At 36.0% G+C, this 21,083-nt stretch overlaps 1 protein-coding gene across 1 annotated transcript in view; it reads right to left on the reverse strand.

Moving 5' to 3' along the window:
- LOC137393547 (uncharacterized) overlaps positions 1 to 21,083 on the reverse strand; it is a 28,757-nt gene that overhangs the window by 4,196 nt on the left and 3,478 nt on the right. The window contains exons 2-10 of the mRNA XM_068080143.1: positions 18,172 to 18,226; positions 16,625 to 16,753; positions 15,965 to 16,082; positions 12,573 to 12,805; positions 10,346 to 11,075; positions 9,089 to 9,366; positions 4,833 to 4,947; positions 1,104 to 1,333; positions 771 to 946 (exon numbers count right to left, since the gene is read on the reverse strand). Coding sequence (XP_067936244.1) covers positions 771 to 946; positions 1,104 to 1,333; positions 4,833 to 4,947; positions 9,089 to 9,366; positions 10,346 to 11,075; positions 12,573 to 12,805; positions 15,965 to 16,082; positions 16,625 to 16,753; positions 18,172 to 18,210 — 2,048 coding nt within the window. The 5' untranslated portion in view covers positions 18,211 to 18,226. The remainder of the gene's footprint in view (positions 1 to 770; positions 947 to 1,103; positions 1,334 to 4,832; positions 4,948 to 9,088; positions 9,367 to 10,345; positions 11,076 to 12,572; positions 12,806 to 15,964; positions 16,083 to 16,624; positions 16,754 to 18,171; positions 18,227 to 21,083) is intronic.

Raw genomic sequence — 21,083 nt, forward strand, 5'->3', positions numbered from 1 at the left:
ACACAGCTTCAAAGATCTCAGGACACATTACTAATAGCTATACTACTGTGACCTATTTCTAAACTGGACACAATCCCCACAAAAAAGTTCTCTTTAATACTATGACTGTGGAAACCATAAAATTCCCATAACAAAAATGAGAGCACACTAGAAAATTACTAATGACTAGCGCTAAACGTTTCGTTCCCCAATATGCAAGTTCATTTCTAAAATTCAGTCAAACCAGTACATAAGCTTAATGTACTGTTTGAAATATGTCCCAATCTCGCAATATGTAGCAACTGTGGTCTACATTTTTCACTCAGACAATCTGGTGCCAGTGAGCAGCGATTTGGACAAATATGACCAGGTATTATAGCTGTATGCGCGCCACGATGTCTCGCAGCCAAAGTAATGATAAAACGTCTACAATCATCCCTTGCATCACGACAGGATTACACCAGCGCCTGCTCTCCCCTCAACCTGGTGTAATTGCCAAACACAACCAACTGATTCTAATTGCAATTGTTGCCACTATAACACGTATAAATGAATGGTACAGCTTTGTGTGACTCACAGTTTTAATGCAATACTAAAGTTGTCTTTCCTTGTCAAACTGTAATATGTTTTAGCCATTAATAAACATTGCACACAATATCCTTTCAAATTGACTTGTTTATCTGATACATCTAGTGCAGTTGAGGAATGATGCAACCTCCTCATGTGAGTACGGTAGTTGTATCTGTATTTCAGATTACAAAAGGCCAGAAAACAGAGAGAGGGATACGTACGGGGTGATCTTGTTAACAGTTGGGCCATTTGAAACAGGAGGGGGCTTAACAAGGGCTTTCTCCCTCTCTTGTAACGTTACGTCGTTTATCTTCTCAACCATCCTATGCCTCAACCTGTGGATCTTCTTTTGGCTGTATTCATGTACCTCCTTGAAATGTCTGAGCATGTCGCGGTACTAACAACATGAGACAACATGGCTACCAATATTTGTAATATTCATCTCATGGTACTAACAACAGGAAGCAACATGGCTGCTAATATCTATGCTGTTCATCTCATCTCAATAGATCTACTCATACGTAATATGAGAAATAAGCTAGGTAAACGCTTACCGAGTTTATGGTTGTGTAGCAGACTGTACAAGTCAGAGAAACAATGGACGGTCTTGACTTGTTAGGTCTACCCGGTGGCCGACCAATCAGCTGCACTTTCCTGCCGTAGCGCGCAAGGAGGTCCTTATCTGACATGGCACAAAACTTTGTGGGCTTGGTCGGTGGTACGCGCCTTCGCAGGTTCTTTAAGAACGGATCATTTTCCTCTGTCAATCTTTCATTTTCAGTTCCTGATAGGCAAAACTAATACTTATTAAATTCTGTTCAGAATTTCTTGGCACATCCATAGAGGCGCTGGATTCATCACTAAATTAACCTTTCAGTTAACAAGTAATCGGAGTTGTGATGCCATGCATAGACTAGATGCTGTTTGTTGAAATATCTCTAACATTGAAAAGAAATGATCAAATATTTTGTAATATTTAATCTATACATGTGATATATACATGTATCATGTACATGTATCAACAGTGGAGAGACAAAGATAATAGAATGTGAGCAGGTGATGGATAGAATTTCTTATAAGAAAATGTTTCGATAGAGCCATATCCGCCAGTGTATTTACACAACGAGTACATATATTTGTACGTAACTCTATTAGAATGAAAACAACAATCTTAGGACATCTTTTACCATGTATTATCACGCTTCGTAGGCTAATATGTAATTATGAATATCTCAACTTGATGGCTTTTCATCATTGTTTTTAAAGACTTACATATCAAATGCGCAGTGGCCTGTACAGTTTCCAAAAACATTTGACAGATTCATTATGAAACTCATTTGTTTAACATTTTAATTCTTTTTTGGCTAGAACGCTAATATTTAATATGAAGTAATATAAAGAGTCAACCATGAAACAGGAGCTATTTTTATCAATAGCAGTTATCCGATTAAAAAAGAGCATTGATAGAATTGATCTTCAGTAGACCATCATTAAAATCTGTTCTTTTGATAGATCTGTTTTATATTCACTTTGCATTTTCTTACACACAAAAAAAATGCACATTAATACCTCGATATAGAAAAACAATAATAACTATATTATTTCCTATATCGGATGTTATTAGTTGATAGAACAGAATAATAATAACATACGAAAGGTGAACAAACAAAGGTTGATTGTCAACTTTGTACATGTAAATGTAGATTAGCTAAATGTTATCTACAAATAACACGAATGACTGATGCATGAGGAAAGGAGATTTCTGAGTACAATTTAGATAGAAGTGATGAAAAGGAGTGGGCAATAAAACTCTTAGCTCTAATCTATCTCCAGACAGGTTGAAGAAGCGATAGGTAGCAGTGATGGGGAGTTTATTGAATTTGATAGTAACTAGCGAGTGAGGTGAATAGTTACGTAAATATGAGACGAATGTACGAACTTGTAATGTAAATAGTTGTTGCATAACCTTAGTGCTCTCGTGACTCCTAGCATCTTTCTTATTCTAATACTAACACAGATTTCGGGCATTTTCGCATAAAAAACCAAATTTTGAAACTATGTCAACAAAAACCATCAGAGTATGCATATGAGCAGCATATGGATCCATTTCAAACAAAGATAATTCCAAAGGTTTCTGTGAACGAATGAAAAAACCTAATATCTAAACTTTAGCCCACGACCAAACACGAGTGAAGCGATTGGTTTGGGAGATTTATGATAAATGCACATGTGCACACAACTCCCGAAAAATTATCCGTTAACGGCCGTCACCAAACCCTTGTAACGAAATCCTATCAACAAATTTAACTATTTTTCAGTAAAGTCGTTTAAGTATAATAATGATACAAACGCATATAAACCTATTTAAATATGTTACCAAACCTTTGAAAGGTTACTGCAAATTCCTAAAACTAACCCATCTGATCGGATTATACATAAATAGACAGATTTATTTGGCCGAAAATCGTTATTAAAACTTGCTAAGCCTCACTTTTATCAAAGTTAAGACCAGAAATTAAAACGCCGAGCGACAGAGAATAGAACGATTAGGTCGTGCGCATTTCACGAAAAAAATAATGTGCACGTTTCACCAGTCTATAGCATTGTCGAATTCCCGAAGGTTTCTGTAATTAAGTTAGGAGTATTGAAATCGTTTCATTTTTGTCGATTTAAAAGTATTTTAGACATTTTAGACAATTGGAGTACTTTGGTATTCTAACTGATGTCCAACGCAGTGTAAGTAAAGAAAATGACGATGATATTTTTTCTAACGGTTCTTATGAGATTATTACAATAACTAATAAGTTTGGATGACTACAGAACAATGACTACGTAGTACAGAATTTCTAAAAATCTATATAAATATCACAACTTCGTGATATTGTTAGCTATAAGGTTTTGAAATGTAAACAAAATTGTGCATTGGTTTTATATTATTACTATGTTAGTAATATTGGTTATTCTAATAATATCAGTGCATTTTACTTCTAATATTGGCCAATATTGCATTTCTCCTATTGCAGAGGGAGAGATATAAACATATAATCTTTTCCTTTCAGTATTGCTATTTGTTGTATATAATAACACCCACACCTAGTACATTACAGCTCCCATTGCAGTTATCCTATTGCACTGCAGTGCCATTTGACTGCTAATATTGCATTTCTCAACCATCAGTACCCTTTCTTTTTTTCCAATATCACTTTGGTCGTGGGCTGTATGGCAGTGGAATTTCTAGTTTATAATATAAATATATTTTCCTTTCACATGCCAACCAAACTTGAAAAGAAAAGCTTGTTAATAATACTGAAGTATTCTTCTCAACATATTTAAAAATATTCATAAACAGGAAATAGCGAGAAAGTCAAACTATTTAGCTGCCTTTAGGTTTAACTTTCTATTGTAATCTATTACACGAGGGCACCTCACATCTTCAGATCCGTCTTGGAGCAATTGGAAACTCCCAAAAGAATGATATCTTGTTTATTTACTTTGACAGTAAATAATAAAAAAATAAATATACTTTCTCAACCATTTCTTTGCTTAACCCTTTGAATCCTGGCCGTTTTTGTCAATGCCTGTCTGTAACCCTAGGCAATTTGTCCAACGATCCCAAGTTTTTAAACTTTTATTAAATATATCTAAATGTGCTCATAATACAATGATATTTGATAATACAACTAGTAAAAAAGTTGGGCAACCCACAACAAATGTCATCAAACAAAAGAACAGTACTTCACCATTATTCAGGCTAAAACTAAAAAAGTTTGAAAATTTTTATATAACTCGTAAAAACATTTACAGTAGTATCATATCTATCGCACATGTTTATCATCATTTCATGACTTTAAATATACTAGAAAAATATAGTTAATATAATAAAATTCATTATTTGCATCATTTATTACCTACCAACGATTGAGCCGCATCGATTTTTTTCGCGATATCATCCTAATAAACATTTGTTATTATATCGAAGAAAGTCGATAAATATCTTTGAAAACAGTAAAAATGGATGTAAAAATTCCAGAGCTTTCATTTTATGCAAAGATTAAACGAATTGGCTTGCGTTGTTGCTTAGAAACAGCGATTGTAAACAGAGTCGTGCCAAGGCCGGTTTTCCGGCCTCTAGGGTTTCTGACGCACCCTGTGTAAGGCCGCAAAAGCGGCTGTTAGGGTTCAAAGGGTTAAGAATTCTCTTTTTCACTAGGATCTCTAAACAATGTCTCCAACTTCTGTGAAGAGGACTAGTGCAGCTGTATGAAGAGAATAATATGACATACCAAGCTTCTTGAGCTGCCTGATAAATGCCTGGTTTCGTATGAAGGGCCTGAGTCTATCTACAAAGTCCTTAGACTTGTAGTGAGTCTTCTGCAGATGACGGGAAAGGTTCTTTTGCTGTAGAAGTAAATAGTCACTCATCAAATAACATCAGTTTCATTAAAACTTACACATTTGTTAGTGAATGCAGCACATCAGCTCATCGAACAATAAAGCTAAGCTAGTAAACAGAAAAGGAGACCAGATGCAAGTACAGTAATCCTAGTAGTTAACCAGGACTGGTGCACCCTACGAAATGTGAAAATATGTGAAATAGAAACTACTAAACTCATATCTGATGAAGTAACTTTTTTATTAATCCTAAGCATTTTCCACTTTTACTTATGTTTATTAGATAATTTTGAGGGTCGAATGCGCATAAGAGGCCTGATGAAGGGTGTCACAAGTACTTTGCACATTTACACTTCACAAAGCATAACATGAAAACAAAGCATAGCACCAAAGCAGGGAATACTGATGACTGCTACCACAATGACACTATGATGCTCACGGAGGGATCTCCCTAGGCAAGGGTATGAGAGAGATTTATGTATCTTTGCTTCAACATTTTTTGTCACATGTTAATTTTTTTAACATGTCAAAAAATGTTAACATGTCAAAAAAATGTTAACAGGTAAACATTAATCTAAATGTTAATTTTTTTATCACCAAGATTAAAAAAATTAAAATGTAAAAAATCTTTACCAGCAATTTTTTTGCTGAAGCCCCGAAAGCTAAACAGCAAGTAGCGAAAGATTCCCATAGTCAAGAGTCTACATATGTAGTTAAAAGTAAATCCATTCTGAACTATGCTTTGTATGATGAAATCATTGTATATTGAAACAAATATTACCATAACGCTCGCTAAGTACCAATTGTGTAATCTATTTAACTTGTTCAAAAATTCAAAAACTTATAATAATTCATTGATAAATCTTACTGGTAATAATAAATCAACGCGCAAACAAGCAAGATCGTGACAAAAATCTGTCACTAGAACATATGCTCACACGGCCGAGCTGCCATCGGACAGTTTCAACAATCCTTGATGGCATTAAATTTGGACAAGAGGATATATAGGGTGGATCATTGGAGAGGAGAACTCAAACTTGGCAAAGTCACGATATTTCAGCTATAACAAGTTCCTCAATGGCTTGGCGCTCAGTCGGTTTCTGGTTGCTGAGTCTAAATAAGTGGCATCTGTGTGTCGGTCTCTTCGGAGAGTAGTATATACATGTAGTATATACCCGAATAAGGATAATAATGAGTAGAAACTTAATGAACACAAATTAAAGACGTCACACAGTACAATAGTGCCAAGAGAAAAACTATACTTGTATACGGAGAGGACGAAAACTGTAAAAGACTTTCTTACCACATTTATTTGTATTCATCGACGATTTGTCAGCCTGAGAGACGCTGGAATGCGCAATTATTTAATATTTATCTAGTCGCCGATTCGTAATTAATTAATACTCTGTTATTTGGAGACACTGAGAGAGACACACATTTGTTTATAACGTGGTTGGTTCTTAAAACTACATTTTTACATATCTGCTACTGCTACCATTAAATCTTGTAATTCTCGCTCTAAGCTGTATTCCTGTGTATATTATTATTACTAAAATAGAGCCGATATAATTATATCTATTAAAACTATGAATTCTCTCTAAACTGTGGACTGCAACTTACACACAAGAAATTACAAGTAACTACCACAGTTCTGCTTTGCTAGTTTCAAAACAAATACATTATACAAAAACTAAATGTAAAAATTAAACTGTATGATAAAAACTATTGAAACAATAATGCATAAGGAGAGGTTTTCAATATTACTGCAGTACCTTAAAGGAATGCAAAGGAAAGTGTAAGCTCAAAATGCTTAGGCTCGGATGGAGATACCCAGCAAAACCCAACAAGGTGATGTTCAAACTAACCTTAATTATTACAGTAGACACTCCTATAACATAAATAATCCGTTCTAGGACCGGTTACAGTATGGGGATTTTATGTTCTAGACTAAATTTTTTAATTTAATGACTGTACAGCAACTGGAGTATTATTGCTTTGTATCGACAATTTTTACCTTGCATATTAGGCTTGGTGATTACGGTATTTTATCATAAGGGGAGGGCATGACTTAAATGTCAATTTACAGTAATTTTTTTCATTGTTTTAAACAGCAAAGTCTATTCTGCAAAAATAATTTATATTTTACAATAAAGTAAAACAAAAATCTTTACTATAATAAGAGTGGCGTCTGTTCATCCACCTATCTGTTGCCATGGTGAGAGTTTAGGATCAACCAGAGCCATATAGCTTTACAAATTCCCGCGACAAAAACCGGAAACAAAAACACTTATTTCCAAACAAACCCAATCGAAATACTGACCTATAATGGAATATTCTTACCTCGCTCTCAATACCGCTCTTTTTTGCATTTTACGCTTTTACAAAAAAGTAATTAGTAGCTTTTTGTAGGGAATTTTGTTCTCTTTCAAATACAATCTTTCAAATCTTTCTGTATAATACAACAATCAATTTTAAAGTGACCGCCAATGGGAGTAACTTTTGTTGAATAATGTTGTGGCCTCTCCATTATAACTTATATGAAAATAGTGGGCGTGGCTTGTTTGTTTGGAAACGAGTGAGCTCCGATATATGCTTCCAATGGTCACGAGACTCTGTGAAGCTATGCAGCTCTGAGATCAATGATAGCCCTCGACAAGACTCTAACTCGTGACATTCAGCTTGATAGACCGTCACTCTAGCAACTGCCCTAATCGTTCGGATTTATGCGCTATTGAATGATTGTGCGACTACTTATTCTCTGCACTTTATAGGCACACCTGATGATCTCTTTAGGCAAACTAGACTGATGGGGTACTAGTAAACATATAATAGAGATAGCCCCATACATCATTTTTTCTCACAAGTGCGGTAAGAGAGAAAGTGATGTAAAAAGGATAACTACGAGATTCTTGTTATTCAAATCAAATTTGAGAACTTGCACTGACTTGAGTTAGATGGAATATTTTATGTAGTACGAAGCAAAAACTTTACAGATTTTATACATTAAATGGAATTTACATTATAGGAAGTTTACGTTATAGGAGCTATGTATCCATTGATGGCACAGAAAGAGAAGAACTGACAACTTCATATACTTTTTATGTATTGCACAGATAAGAAATGGTAAAACAAGTTTCCACTTAAACATACTTCGAGAGTTCCGAGTAAGAACTAGTGAAGGGGTTCTCAAGCCAGACATGGTTGCCAGCAAGAACAATCTGACCTATGCGCTGGATGCAGACATTTGGTCGAATAGTGTAGATTCAGTTGACCCTAGCCTGTCTTGACAAACTGTTGTTTTTGCAGAGTTGTCCCCCTTTGAACGGGGTGAGCCAAACAACAGCTTGTTACAATACGCACTGCACCTGATGCATCAGCTGCACTGAAAGGGAGTTGTTCTCTTCCGTCTATGCGGCTTGGCTGCGATGTTATGTCGGTCGCTCCATTGGTAATCATAACGGATTTAGCGCAAAAATTTATGTAGAAAAAATAAGATGAAAACATTTAACCAGAGACCAGTCTCTGCGGTAAACGTTAGTAGAACTTAGGCAACAACAGCAACTAAACATGTCGTTATTTGTGCGCTCAGTCAGTTTTATTTGTATTTTTGTATCATTCAGTTTTATTTGTTTTTATTGATTTTATTTTTAATTTATTTTATTCTCAAAATCTACTAAAGTTTACAGCAGAGACTGATCTCTGATTAAACGTGTTTATCTTATTTTTTTCTACATTAACTTTTGCACTAAATCCGTTATGATTACCAATGGAGCGACCGACATAACATCGCAGCCAAGTCGCATAGACGGAAGAAAACAACTCCCTTTCAGTGCAGCTGATGCAACAGGTGCAGTGCGTACTGTGAGAAGCTGTTGTTTTGCTCGCCGGAGGACAGCTCCGCAAAAACAACAGTTTGTCAAGACAGGCTAAGTTGACCCCTATAATGCCAAGGTAAACAAATACGGCGGCACCAAGTTTGTGGCCCGCCAAAAACTTTAAGTAGGAGTTTAACTGGTGCGAACAGCATTTTACCCGGTGCCTGAAATGGGTACCTGGTGGTACTCAACTGGAGAAGGATGATTTGCGCTAAGACCATCGAGTGCGAATGGTCTTTTAACAAACTACAAACAGAACAGAGGAGACCCACCTGGCTGTAGATGTTTCTACAGTAAATGCATGGGAAGAAGGCTTTCCTATCAGAGTGCTGGTAATTCATATGATTGATGAGAGTCTTAAGGCACGAATAGAGGGTGTTACAACGGAAGCATGTCCTCGTTAGCCAGTCACAATCTTTCCTATTTTTAATCTCGAGGTGAGAGAGTCGGTGTCTCTGCTTGGGTCCGAGCACGTAGTGCTCATCATCTCTCAAGTAAGCATACAGGTCAGGGTCGTGCTCGAATTCAGTGTTAGCATTCTCCTCTGAACCTGGTGAGTGGAGAACAACTTGTGATTCTATCAGTCCTAGCATCACTGCGTGATGCAAACTGGTCTTTAGAATGATAGTGATATCGCCGACATCGCACTAACCATTTTTTGATATTATATTAATATAATATCGGTATAATATCAAAATTAATATATTAATATAATAGATGATATTGATATAACCAGCATATCAGCATCTACCTCCCATACACAATAGATCACCCACACTATATAACTCATCTGTAACTTATCACATACCAAATACATGCACAAAAATACTATACATAAATTATCTGCAAATACAACTTGAAATAATATTATGATTTGAAAAAAAATCTGATGCTTAAATAAGTTTGAATAGCAATTTAATTAGCAATCTAAAACTTCTATGGACATCTTTGAGAAAGAATAGAAACTTGAGAAATGACAGAAATCAAAGCAACAAAAACATATAAACCGGCTGATGCCTCAAATTATCAACCTTGAATTTGACCCCAACAGACGCCTTCAATAAACCTGTGAAAGAACTCAGTTTAACAGTTTATCTATAAATATGGCTTATCCTATTTCTACTTAATTCAAAAGTGATGTATGATTGAAAATAATAAAATAAAATTCAATAGATTGTTTAGAACTTATCTAGGAATATGGGTATTTAGAATCTAGATGACTAGTTGATAAAAACAGTTGCTAGAGTTAGCAGAAAGTTTTAACTGAAACCAACTGAATCTATCTGTGTCTGATATCTCCTCAGTCTTTGACAAAGGTATAATCCAGCTGCTATACTCACCTATGCACGAGTCTGATATCTCCTCAGTCTTTGACAAAGGTATAATCCAGCTGCTATACTCACCTATGCACGAGTCTGATATCTCCTCAGTCTTTGACAAAGGTATAATCTAGCTGCTATACTCACCTATGCACGAGTCTGATATCTCCTCAGTCTTTGATAAAGGTATAATCTAGCTGCTATACTCACCTATGTACGAGTCTGATATCTCCTCACTCTTAGTATCGGTAGAATCAGCTGTGAGAGAATCCGGCTCAACATAACCATCTGATTGAGAAGAGCTGTTGTCTGCTGCTTGAGCATGCGAAATTTTCTCAACTTTCACAAGTGAATCGGTTTCATTCTTCAAGCCATCAATGATCTTCACTGAAGTAGCCACAAGTTTAGATGTTGGTGCATGTTTTATGATGCGTCTGAGACCAAGTTTAACACCCTGGTTATCCTTCGTTGTAGCCAACACGGTCTGTTCACCTTCCAGCAATGAGCCATCCACCATATTCTCATAAACAACAAAGTTGCCTGATCGTGATACTGGCAGAGGAGAAAGCAGGTTTAACACTTTAACCTTCTTGAGCTCTTCAAAGGTCATACTAAGACTAGGCTGCGAAGTGACTTTTGTATCATTATTTTGTACGGACACAACATGGTATGGGGTGAGGCCTGTCTTTGGTGGCAAGGGAGCAATAGGAATGACTCCAGACTTTTTAACAGTTTCTGATGGCGCGCTAGAAGCAGAAGTATCTGCAGCCTTAGCCTTGACATCTACCGGCATTTCTTCATCACTCTCTTCCGATTCCTGGTTGACATTTACCGTGACAAGTTTGCGCAAGTCCATTTCCTCCTCATCGCTTTCAGAATTGAATAAGACATCCGCTTTTTCTCGGCTAGTAGAAGGAGCTCCAGTAGATAAGACTTTCACCTAAAATATAAATAAATCATGCATCTCAAACCAATTCTTTGACAACTCTCACTGTGAAATTAATTCAACAGGTTTTCAACCTCACCAAAAAATCTAGCATTTATATGGCGATCTTGCTGGGTTGCACATGTAACAGTTACAATGTGGCCTCTTGGTTGCAGAACTACTGAACAGCACTTATGACAGCGCTAATAGATACAGCATCTCCTGCTAAGCAACCAAACTCTTTTCACTGTGAAATTGCAGAAAGTTGTTTAAGATTGGTAAATGATTGCAGTGTAAAAAAGGTTTTGAATAGCTGGCAATGCAGAAGGAAGCAACATCTCATTTGTTAAGAGGAATGGACTTTACTACATTTTATCAAATTAAAAAGCTTCTTGTCAAGTTTGCAGCAGGAAGTATTGAGCTGAGAGGCAAATTGAGGTCGATAGACGCCTGTATATGCGGAGGTGGAATAATGAAAAAAGGCGTTTCATTATTCACTATACGTTGAACAGCAAAACTTGCAACAGGTTTAGACAAAATATCTTTATGACGTTATTATCCTATTTGCTATCAATGAAGAGGGTATAATATGTAGTTCAAAATAGCAGTGATTAAAATAAGAGAATAATAACAGTGATTAAAATAAGAGAATAATAACAGTGATTGGAATAAGACAAGAATAACAGTGGTTGGAATAAGACAAGAATAACAGTGGTTGGAATAAGACAAGAATAACAGTGATTGGAATAAGACAAGAATAACAGTGGTTGGAATAAGACAAGAATAACAGTGATTGGAATAAGACAAGAATAACAGTGGTTGGAATAAGACAAGAATAACAGTGATTGGAATAAGACAAGAATAACAGTGGTTGGAATAAGACAAGAATAACAGTGATTGGAATAAGACAAGAATAACAGCGGTTGGAATAAGACAAGAATAACAGTGGTTGGAATAAGACAAGAATAACAGTGGTTGGAATAAGACAAGAATAACAGTGATTGGAATAAGATAAGAATAACAGTGGTTGGAATAGGACAAGAATAAGTGATTGGAATAAGACAAGAATAACAGTGATTGGAATAAGACAAGAATAACAGCGGCTGGAATAAGACAAGAATAACAGTGATTGGAATAAGACAAGAAAAACAGTGATTGGAATAAGATAAGAATAACAGTGGTTGGAATAAGACAAGAATAACAGTGATTGGAATAGGACAAGAATAAGTGATTGGAATAAGACAAGAATAACAGTGATTGGAATAAGACAAGAATAACAGTGATTGGAATAAGACAAGAATAACAGTGATTGGAATAAGACAAGAATAACAGTGATTGGAATAAGACAAGAATAACAGTGATTGGAATAAGACAAGAATAACAGTGGTTGGAATAAGAAAAGAATAACAGCGGTTGGAATAAGATGAGAATAACATTGGTTGGAATAAGACAAGAATAACCTGCAATATTCACTTTTCTGATAGCTATAGCCTGTGTATAATGACACCTCACCTCATCTGGAATGGTAGTTGCCTTCCTCCTTTCATTCATATCAATGCTTGAGGTAGATGACTCCGCTGCTGCTACCGCTGCCGGAGGAGAGTCAGAGGAGGCCTTGCTACGCTTAGTTCTTGAGTAGACTTTGGTCATCCGCTTTGTCAACTTTTCTGGTTCTTCTATTTCAAGAAATTCTTGTTCAGGTCGCTTCCTTTTCTCACCAACTTTGCTCTCGTCAGACTCGTCAACTAAAATTGAGCCATTGTAGAGATTGAGGGCCAATCAGAAATAAGGATTTTATAATAATAATGTTATAATATACATGATGTTGGCAGCAACCATGATGCAGTGGGTAACACTCTGGGCTACCAAGCAGCAGGTTAGCAGTCTAAAATCCACTATGGGATGTGAGGAAGGCCATTGGTCTTAAAATGCTCTCGTGTGTCAAGATGACGTGGAGTTGTAACCCACTAAGGAATTGTATTCCTGTAGGACAGGGTTCTTCCGCAGCCGTTGCACCTGGAATTCCCCTCAGATGTACTGGCTGTGCTTCTTCTCTGACTCAAAAGATTTATGGCAAGAGAAGCTAAGACCACCCAAGGCAGCTAAATCAATTCTGGCAAGTTTTTTTCAAATATGTGAAATGATCCAATCATTGTCAATTATGACATTAGTATCCCAAACATACATACTTGTTGGATCTATAGCTAGATAAATAGCCTGTAGGTCACTTTTTTAGAGAAACCATACATGATAGACAGGAAGTGCTAACTTCAATTTTTATTATTTTTTACATAAAGTGAAGTCTTATGAAATGATCATCTGATGTCTTTTTACCTGGTCACAGTTTGAGACTCCTATGTATGAAAAACTGTCATGGTTAATTTTCACCAACAAGGGCACAAGAGGACACAAGCTTATAAAAAAAGCGGTAAGCAGGTAAAAAGGAGGTAGGCAGGTTAAAAAAGACATACATTTTTAGGCTGCCTTCACAGGGTTGTTTTACATCAAAATTCGTTTTATTTCAAATGTTAACAAGGCGAAAAAACATGTTAAAAGTATATTGTGCTTGTGCAAGTAATTAGGGTATCCCTTAGGGCTTAGGCAAAGCAATAGATTTTAGAGCCATGAATTACATCCATTCATGACAAGATTGTAGAGTCGTAAGTTATCATAGATGGGTTTACCCTGGGTCAGTTATTGTTAGTGTGTTTCCAGGGACCTATTACTCGCATGTGTTACTGTGGATGCATAATTTTAGACACGATGAAGCGATATGTGGATATACTATAAATAATTGTCCATTGTTCCAATGATGCCCCACGGAAATCAGACAACTTTCGGCATTAGTAATTTTAGCCAATGTGGCACCAATGGGTCGATCTGAGCGATTAGGTTGCAATAGGCTGCAACATTGACAATGGTAACAGCTTTGATTTTAGTTGTACTGTACTAGTTAAAAATAAGTGAGATAGTAATGAGAAGGCAACTCTACTCAATCTATTCGGCATGGTAATGGACAGGAATGGCAATTATTAGAACTGTTGCTCATGAATGGTGAGAAGGCATTGATTAAAGGGAACTCTACACATTCACCAAATTTATGTGTAGTTCAGTGAACGGGTAGAGGAGATCTCACGAACTAATTCATTTTTAGGTATAAATATAGATTGTGCATTAGCATCGATTTCATTTCAACCAACAGACAACTATCAGACAACTTGTATCGCTGGATTAAAGCTGGATTTTAACGATTTTTGCTGAGCTTACGGGAACATTAGTGTAGCCATCAATAGGTTTGACATGTTGATAAACAAGAGACGAATTTCCCTAATGACCATGGTGCCTAGTAGGAGTTAGTGAAAGTCTTAGTAAATCCAATGAATAACTAGTCGTTGCATTTACTAAGATTAGTAAATACTGAGGTTAAGGAATCCATATCCCTTAAACAAATACACTAGCGTGTCATTACAGATACATCTGCTTCCAACACTACACCAGAATTATACCTGTGCTGCCACTACACTCAAGGGCTGTCTCTTAGATGAAAGCTTGTGGCATTATTTTTCAAGTTAACTTGTTGAGAAATGCCGAGTTTACTGAACTTGCTGTTTGGATAAATCTTATAATCTAAATTAACAAAATTAATTTTAAAATTTACCAAAATATTCCATAGCATCCCGCAATAATGTACATTGTCTGTAGTAACCTTGACGTACGTCATTTAATATTATTTTATTCTGCTGCTATTGTATTAAAATGAGCAAAGAATGGCACATTGAGGATAACTATTCTACTTTGACTGTGCTAACAAAACATTTTGGATTTCTTGCAACTGTGTCAACGATAACAAAATCTTGAGTAGGTGCAACACAAGGTCACCAAGTGCCTGTCAAACATTAGTCTCGAGACACCAAGATACTGCACAGATTAACAAGCATATGTATTACAGTCATCCTCAACATACGAGCTTAATGCGTTCCGAGACCGAACTCGTATGTCAATTCTCTCGCATCTCAAATAAAATTTTCCTATATAAAATAATTAAACACAAAATTTATCCGTCCACAACCACGGAAATAAACGCCTAAAACAGAACATTACAATGGATAAAAATATGTTCTCAAGTGTTCTAATTCACCACCTACGCTCACAAAGTAACAAATACCAACCTAGTGGATATGATCTGCGATAAAATGTAACATTATTATGTACAGTACTGTTTGGCCTTCTTATCTTCAAGACAGACGGTAGTGGCTAACAGCGGTGCACGAGAGACTCGACAACAACCGTTGGGCATACTACACTTTTGTAACGTAAACTTTAAGTCTAACTTAAATGAATTTATATTACTAAACACCAACATAAAAATAAGTTTTAATCTTACACTAAACTTAATTCTAATTTTGTCTTCATGTTTATTTTTATTATCTTCTTCCAGCTTGGCTTTTTGTCTCACATTCAGACTCCTTTCACTTTCACTTTTAGGCAGTCTTTTTAAATCCTATTTTATCCGATGAGAGAAACTGAGTGATGAACAAGAGAAACTCTTGTTGAAAGCGGGCCTCTCACATACTCAGCTACCTAGCAGCCACATCAAAAACCGTCTCGTCTACTCATATCTCAAATTTGTCTCGTATCTCATGGAGGAATTTGCTAGAAAGCTTCCTCATATTTCAAATCTCTTGTATGTCAGGACACTCGTATGTCGAGGAATCATTGCATATACAATTCCTATGTATGTATGACAATAATAACTCATTGCAAATAGGGTGACTGAAAAAAGGCCAACCTGGCATCTATCTGGAGACGTGAGAGGTTATGTTATGATGATATTAATCTCATTTGCGTCTAATTTGAAGCGCACATTAGTCTAGCCTGGGTTTCATGCAAAAAACCAATCTTACAGTCTAAAGACTCAAATATCCAGGGTGTAGATGCTTTCTGAGACTTTTTTGGAGCTGGTTCCACTTTTGCCTGCTCTGCCTGTTCAACATCTGAAGCCTTAGAATCCAACTGACGATTCTACAAAAAGTTCACACTAATTGGCAGCATTGACACGCAACAGCTAGACTGCGCTTTGTTGCTTACTTAAGACATACACAGATATCTGGTGGTGACACTTAGAGAAGTCGATTGCTACCTTTCCTTCAAGATATTATATTCAACATAGCGTATTCAATATGGCCATATATGGATCAACAGTAATGACTAATCTATATTGAAATATTCTAGTTGGGGGAAAAAAGAGATCACAGGAGAGCGAGCGGTGATGTAAGTACACTGTCCCTTGCAGCTCAACTGTGATCTACACTAGCACCATTTACATTTTATTGAAATGTAGATGGCAAGTGTAATAATAAGGTCTTTATTGCTGCTGATCTATTAAAAACGATAGAATTATGGTGCACAAATTGACCAAAGAATTGTAATAGATGTATGCATTTCTTTAAAGTAGCGGCAAGTTTTACTCAGGAAAAAGATAAAATAAGGGCAAACATATGTTACACATATGAGAAAACAAGATGAGTAGGATGCGCCTGATAGGAGTAAAATTGCCAACACACCTTGCAATCAGACTTCTTGTGGAGAATAAACTTCTCAAGAGATTTAAACTCTGTGTTACAAGACTTGCAGGTAACGAGCATGTCACACTCCTTCGACAAGTCATATTCGTCGTAGGTAAGATCGTCTCCCTTAAACCAGGCATGCTTATAGAGTAGGCAGCCCATAAACATTATTTACTACCATAACACAGGTGGAAATTAAAACATACAAACAAAAAAACTAACACACCATGTATTTGTTCAATTGAAAGCTTAAGACAATGCAAAACTGCTGTCTATGAAATTTAAGGGTTATCAAGCGATATTCCAATTTTTTTAGGAAAGGCTTGGCAGCGATAAAACAAAATAATTACAGAATTGATAATTCTGTTTATCTTGAAAAAATATACTCCTAAAATAGGTCTGTAATCACTCAGAGTCCGACACTTCCATAAAGTCTAATTAATTTATAAGAAATATGATGAAATACCAAAACTCATCAAAATGTGAAGCTTTATTTCATGAGAGCCTATTCCCAAGTATAACAATCTCAGAGCATTTTAAAAATCAGCAAAGTCATATAACTGAACTGGATCTTTAATGTTATGTGATTGATTCATTACACTATTAGATTTTATGCACTTTCAGTGCAACTGGCCACAAGCGATAAAAGTAGAACTTTTTTGGTTGACAAACAGGCTTGCAAGTACTGCATCAAGGGCAGGAGCAAATATAGTTTGAATGAAATATACCATCCGAGATAAATTTAGGTTTTTCTATAGAATAATCCAAATGATGAAGCTGTTGCCTCCCGATACTTTACAAAATAGGTGACTTACTAAAAGCATTGAAATTTTAACAGTGGACACGGCCTAAAGGTGCATACTATTTCTAAAGTACTATGCGACAATGCTGCCTGCACCGCGTTAGATACTCAGTACTGTTACCACTAAGTAGATTTGGTTGTTATAGTTGAGTAGATGTCAAACATAAGTATTCTGAAATAGAGCAATTTCTGCTGGAACTGCAATTACTGTAATCATTCTGTAGCCTCTATGAAGTCATTTTTGGGCATGCTGATCCTGTTCGGGGAGATTTTCTATTGAATTACTGCTCAATTGTTATCAATAAAGTTGATTTTGATAATAATGAAGAGAATCTTTTTAATATCAGGCGATCATATCATAGTTTAGCATATCTGCACACTGATGAGAACAGGACGTATTATAGTCATGTACTCTAAAGTCGATATTTTCATTTTCAGTGGAAGTTACATCTGCAAGGTTGATGAACTGCCGTTATTTGGGAAATTGTTTTTCTTTCTTTTGAAGTTAACTTGATTTGTTCAAGGCTGAGTAAAGAGCTAACCATTTTATCATTTTGATTAGCTCCTAATAACATTACAATTGCTACAAACTGTTTACAACAAAACTAATTTCTCTTGGAAGAAGCAGGGAATGCCCAGGCTAATTTTGGAGTTGTCACCCTACACCAACACTGCATTCCATTTTCCAGCAAACTAATAACAGCTATTTGGCTTCTTTCTTAGAATTTGAAAGATTCTCTACCTTCTCAGCAACATCGGCAGCTTTAGAGGCAGCACTCATGGTTGACAACACCAACCTAAAATTAAAAAATGAAAAATTTTACAAAGAACATACCATTTGAAACCTGTGGATAACATCAACAGTAAAAAGCAACTCAAGATTTTTACGATCCGATATAGAAGAAAATGAAATGCAACATACCATAAATTCCAGCGTATAAGTTAAGAATTTGACACCAAATTTCAAGCTTGAAAATCTATCAACTGATACGACAGTCACATTTTCCATGACATGAATTTTAGTGAAATTCAACTTCAAAAAGCCATCGCAAACCAAAATTACATGACATATAGGGATGTATTTATTAAATAGTAAAATACTAGTAATCCTACTCAACATAAGATGGATCAAACACAAAGTTCCATTCTTCACCATTTAAATCATCATCGCTACGATTCTTTTCTAAAATAAACTGGTTTTTTTAATTTAATGCTTTTTTTCGTAGCATCTGCCCACAAGCCCACTCTTCAGTAATCCATTGGACACATCCATTATCGTTCTTCCATCATTTTTCTTGCACACGAATCACAATTTCTGACAGAAATCTGTCTTGTGGGATAGCTTTTCGCTTAAATGCTTATTGGCCAGAGATGGCTTTTTGTTTCATTGGCGAGGCAGACCGATACGATGGCGAAGTATTGTTTTTCATGCCTTATGGTTTTTCCTAAAACTGTCATCTCTTGTTCTTGTGCTAATTGTTACATACCTATTGCCGAAACCATGAAAAAAACATGGACGTTTTGAATGCCATTTTTTCAGCTACGCATCGCCTGCCTCTGATGCCAGACTGAACTATTAGCGATCAGATGATTTGAGCATAAAAAGGATGTCGGCTTATACGATAGGCACATGTCAAATCCAGGATTTTTAAACCAAACTTTAGACCTCGAATTATACATCGGGTCAACTTGTACGCTGAAATTTAGGGTATGCATCAAAACTGTTAGTGAATAGAGAAAAAACTCATGAAAGACAATGGGAATTTGCCTAAAATATGTAGTGAAATTTGTTTGCTATTGCCGCAAAGATCTTTTTCAAAAATTCTGCAAGGCATTTAATATCAAGTTATCTGCGCAGTCACTTCTAAGTAAACAAACACTCAAGTCAGTTGTCCTGTTCACCAGTTTTGTGGCAAAGACCTTTGTTTAGTTAATAAGTAGGTAGCTTATATAACGCATTTGAATTTCGGCCACTCAACGGATTACAACGTTGCTTTGGCTGATTACAAGTAATCAACACAGGTTTTAAAAAAAGTGCTGAGTGTATACAGTAGTAATGTTTCGCACAACACAACAGCTGCACCAACGTAGAAGTATACCCAGCCTGCTGAAATATTGCGTGTTTTATGAACTAACTACATGTAGGATACATGGATTGGATGATACATGGATTGGATGTAAAAGGTTTTTTGTAACAGGCAAATAATTTTCAGCCATTATTAGCTCCGGATCTTGATAAAATCACCTGGCTTGCTATAATGGTGCCAGTACCTCCAATACATACATAGAATAACTGAATTAAAAATGCTTCCTGCACCGAAACTAACTCTGAATACTGGCCTACAAAGACACACTACCATTAGTTTTGAAATTCAACCACTACATAAATATAAAGGTAATTTGAACATATTATTGAGCATCCTACTTAGTGTTCAAACATAGCTAATGAGAATAATGCAAAAAAAAAACAAAGTCATCGGTAATCATGACACTGAATTGCTTCACTATTTTCACAGAATGCAACATACAACTGACATTGATGCTGATGCCCACGGACAAGCCAAATGGAAGTCTTGCTCCTTCGTGGTAGAAAAATCCCACTGAGCTCTTAAGTGCCTCATGTTTGTAATGCGAAAGAATAAATCCCAGATATGCAACTGGATTTGCAAGCAACCAACACCAAGTGTAATAGAAATTAGACTGTTTGTCCAGTCAATCTAACATCTTTCCTCCTTTTGTTGAAGCTATGTATCTTATGCTTAGTAATTATTGGTACAAATGTCAAATGGTACAAATCTGGCTACATATTTGTGAGGCACCGAATGGGTGAACTGTTGGCATAACAATTTTGTGGTTCATCATACTATTTCGCATCTCTGCATTGAGTTTGTTTATCGGCTCAAGTGAAATCAGATCAAGTTACTGGAAATAAGATTAGAGACAGAAAAAAACTGCATAAACCAATGAGTCATCGGAAAGAATTAGCTGAATGCAACTAGCTCAAAAAGTCAATCAATAGAGGTCAGTAGAATCTAAAAAATCATATCATGTCCAAACAACAAACTCATTCAATTAGAAAACAAAGCTTCCAACATTACTCACTAGCCTACTTTTTGGAAGCTTTATGGAAGATACAAATGAGTGCAGATGCCATTCAACATTGAGAGTAGATCTGAAGAGTTTCAGATCCTTTAAGAAGAGTTTAAAAAACCTCTAAAAAGACTTGAGAAATTGCCTATGATTGCAAAACCTGCTATAAAACGCTGCATGTAGTTCATTTGATATCTAGCATGTATTTGGCATCGTGTGGTCTCTAGCAAAACAAGTCAGTTTAAGCTGAACTTGCCCACAAACTGCTACAAAACAAATGTTTGTAGCGGTACAATCAGATATATTTGTTTGTTCAGCCCAAGAACTATTGAATCAAGCAGAAACCTCCAGTATCTCAATTTTTACTGCCTGTTGGTTGTGCAAACAGACGCCTTCACGGCCGTACCCCTAGAAACCAGTTACATAGTTAACTCAAATCACTCATTGAATGCAAAAAATTATGCATATATACAGTAATCCTCAATATCCATATGAGCTTGATGCATTCTGAGACTGAGCTTGTATGTCAATTTGCCCGTATCTCAATGCAAATTTTTTTTACAA

Source organism: Watersipora subatra, chromosome 4 (genome assembly GCF_963576615.1).
Source record: "Watersipora subatra chromosome 4, tzWatSuba1.1, whole genome shotgun sequence".
Lineage (NCBI taxonomy): Eukaryota > Metazoa > Bryozoa > Gymnolaemata > Cheilostomatida > Watersiporidae > Watersipora > Watersipora subatra.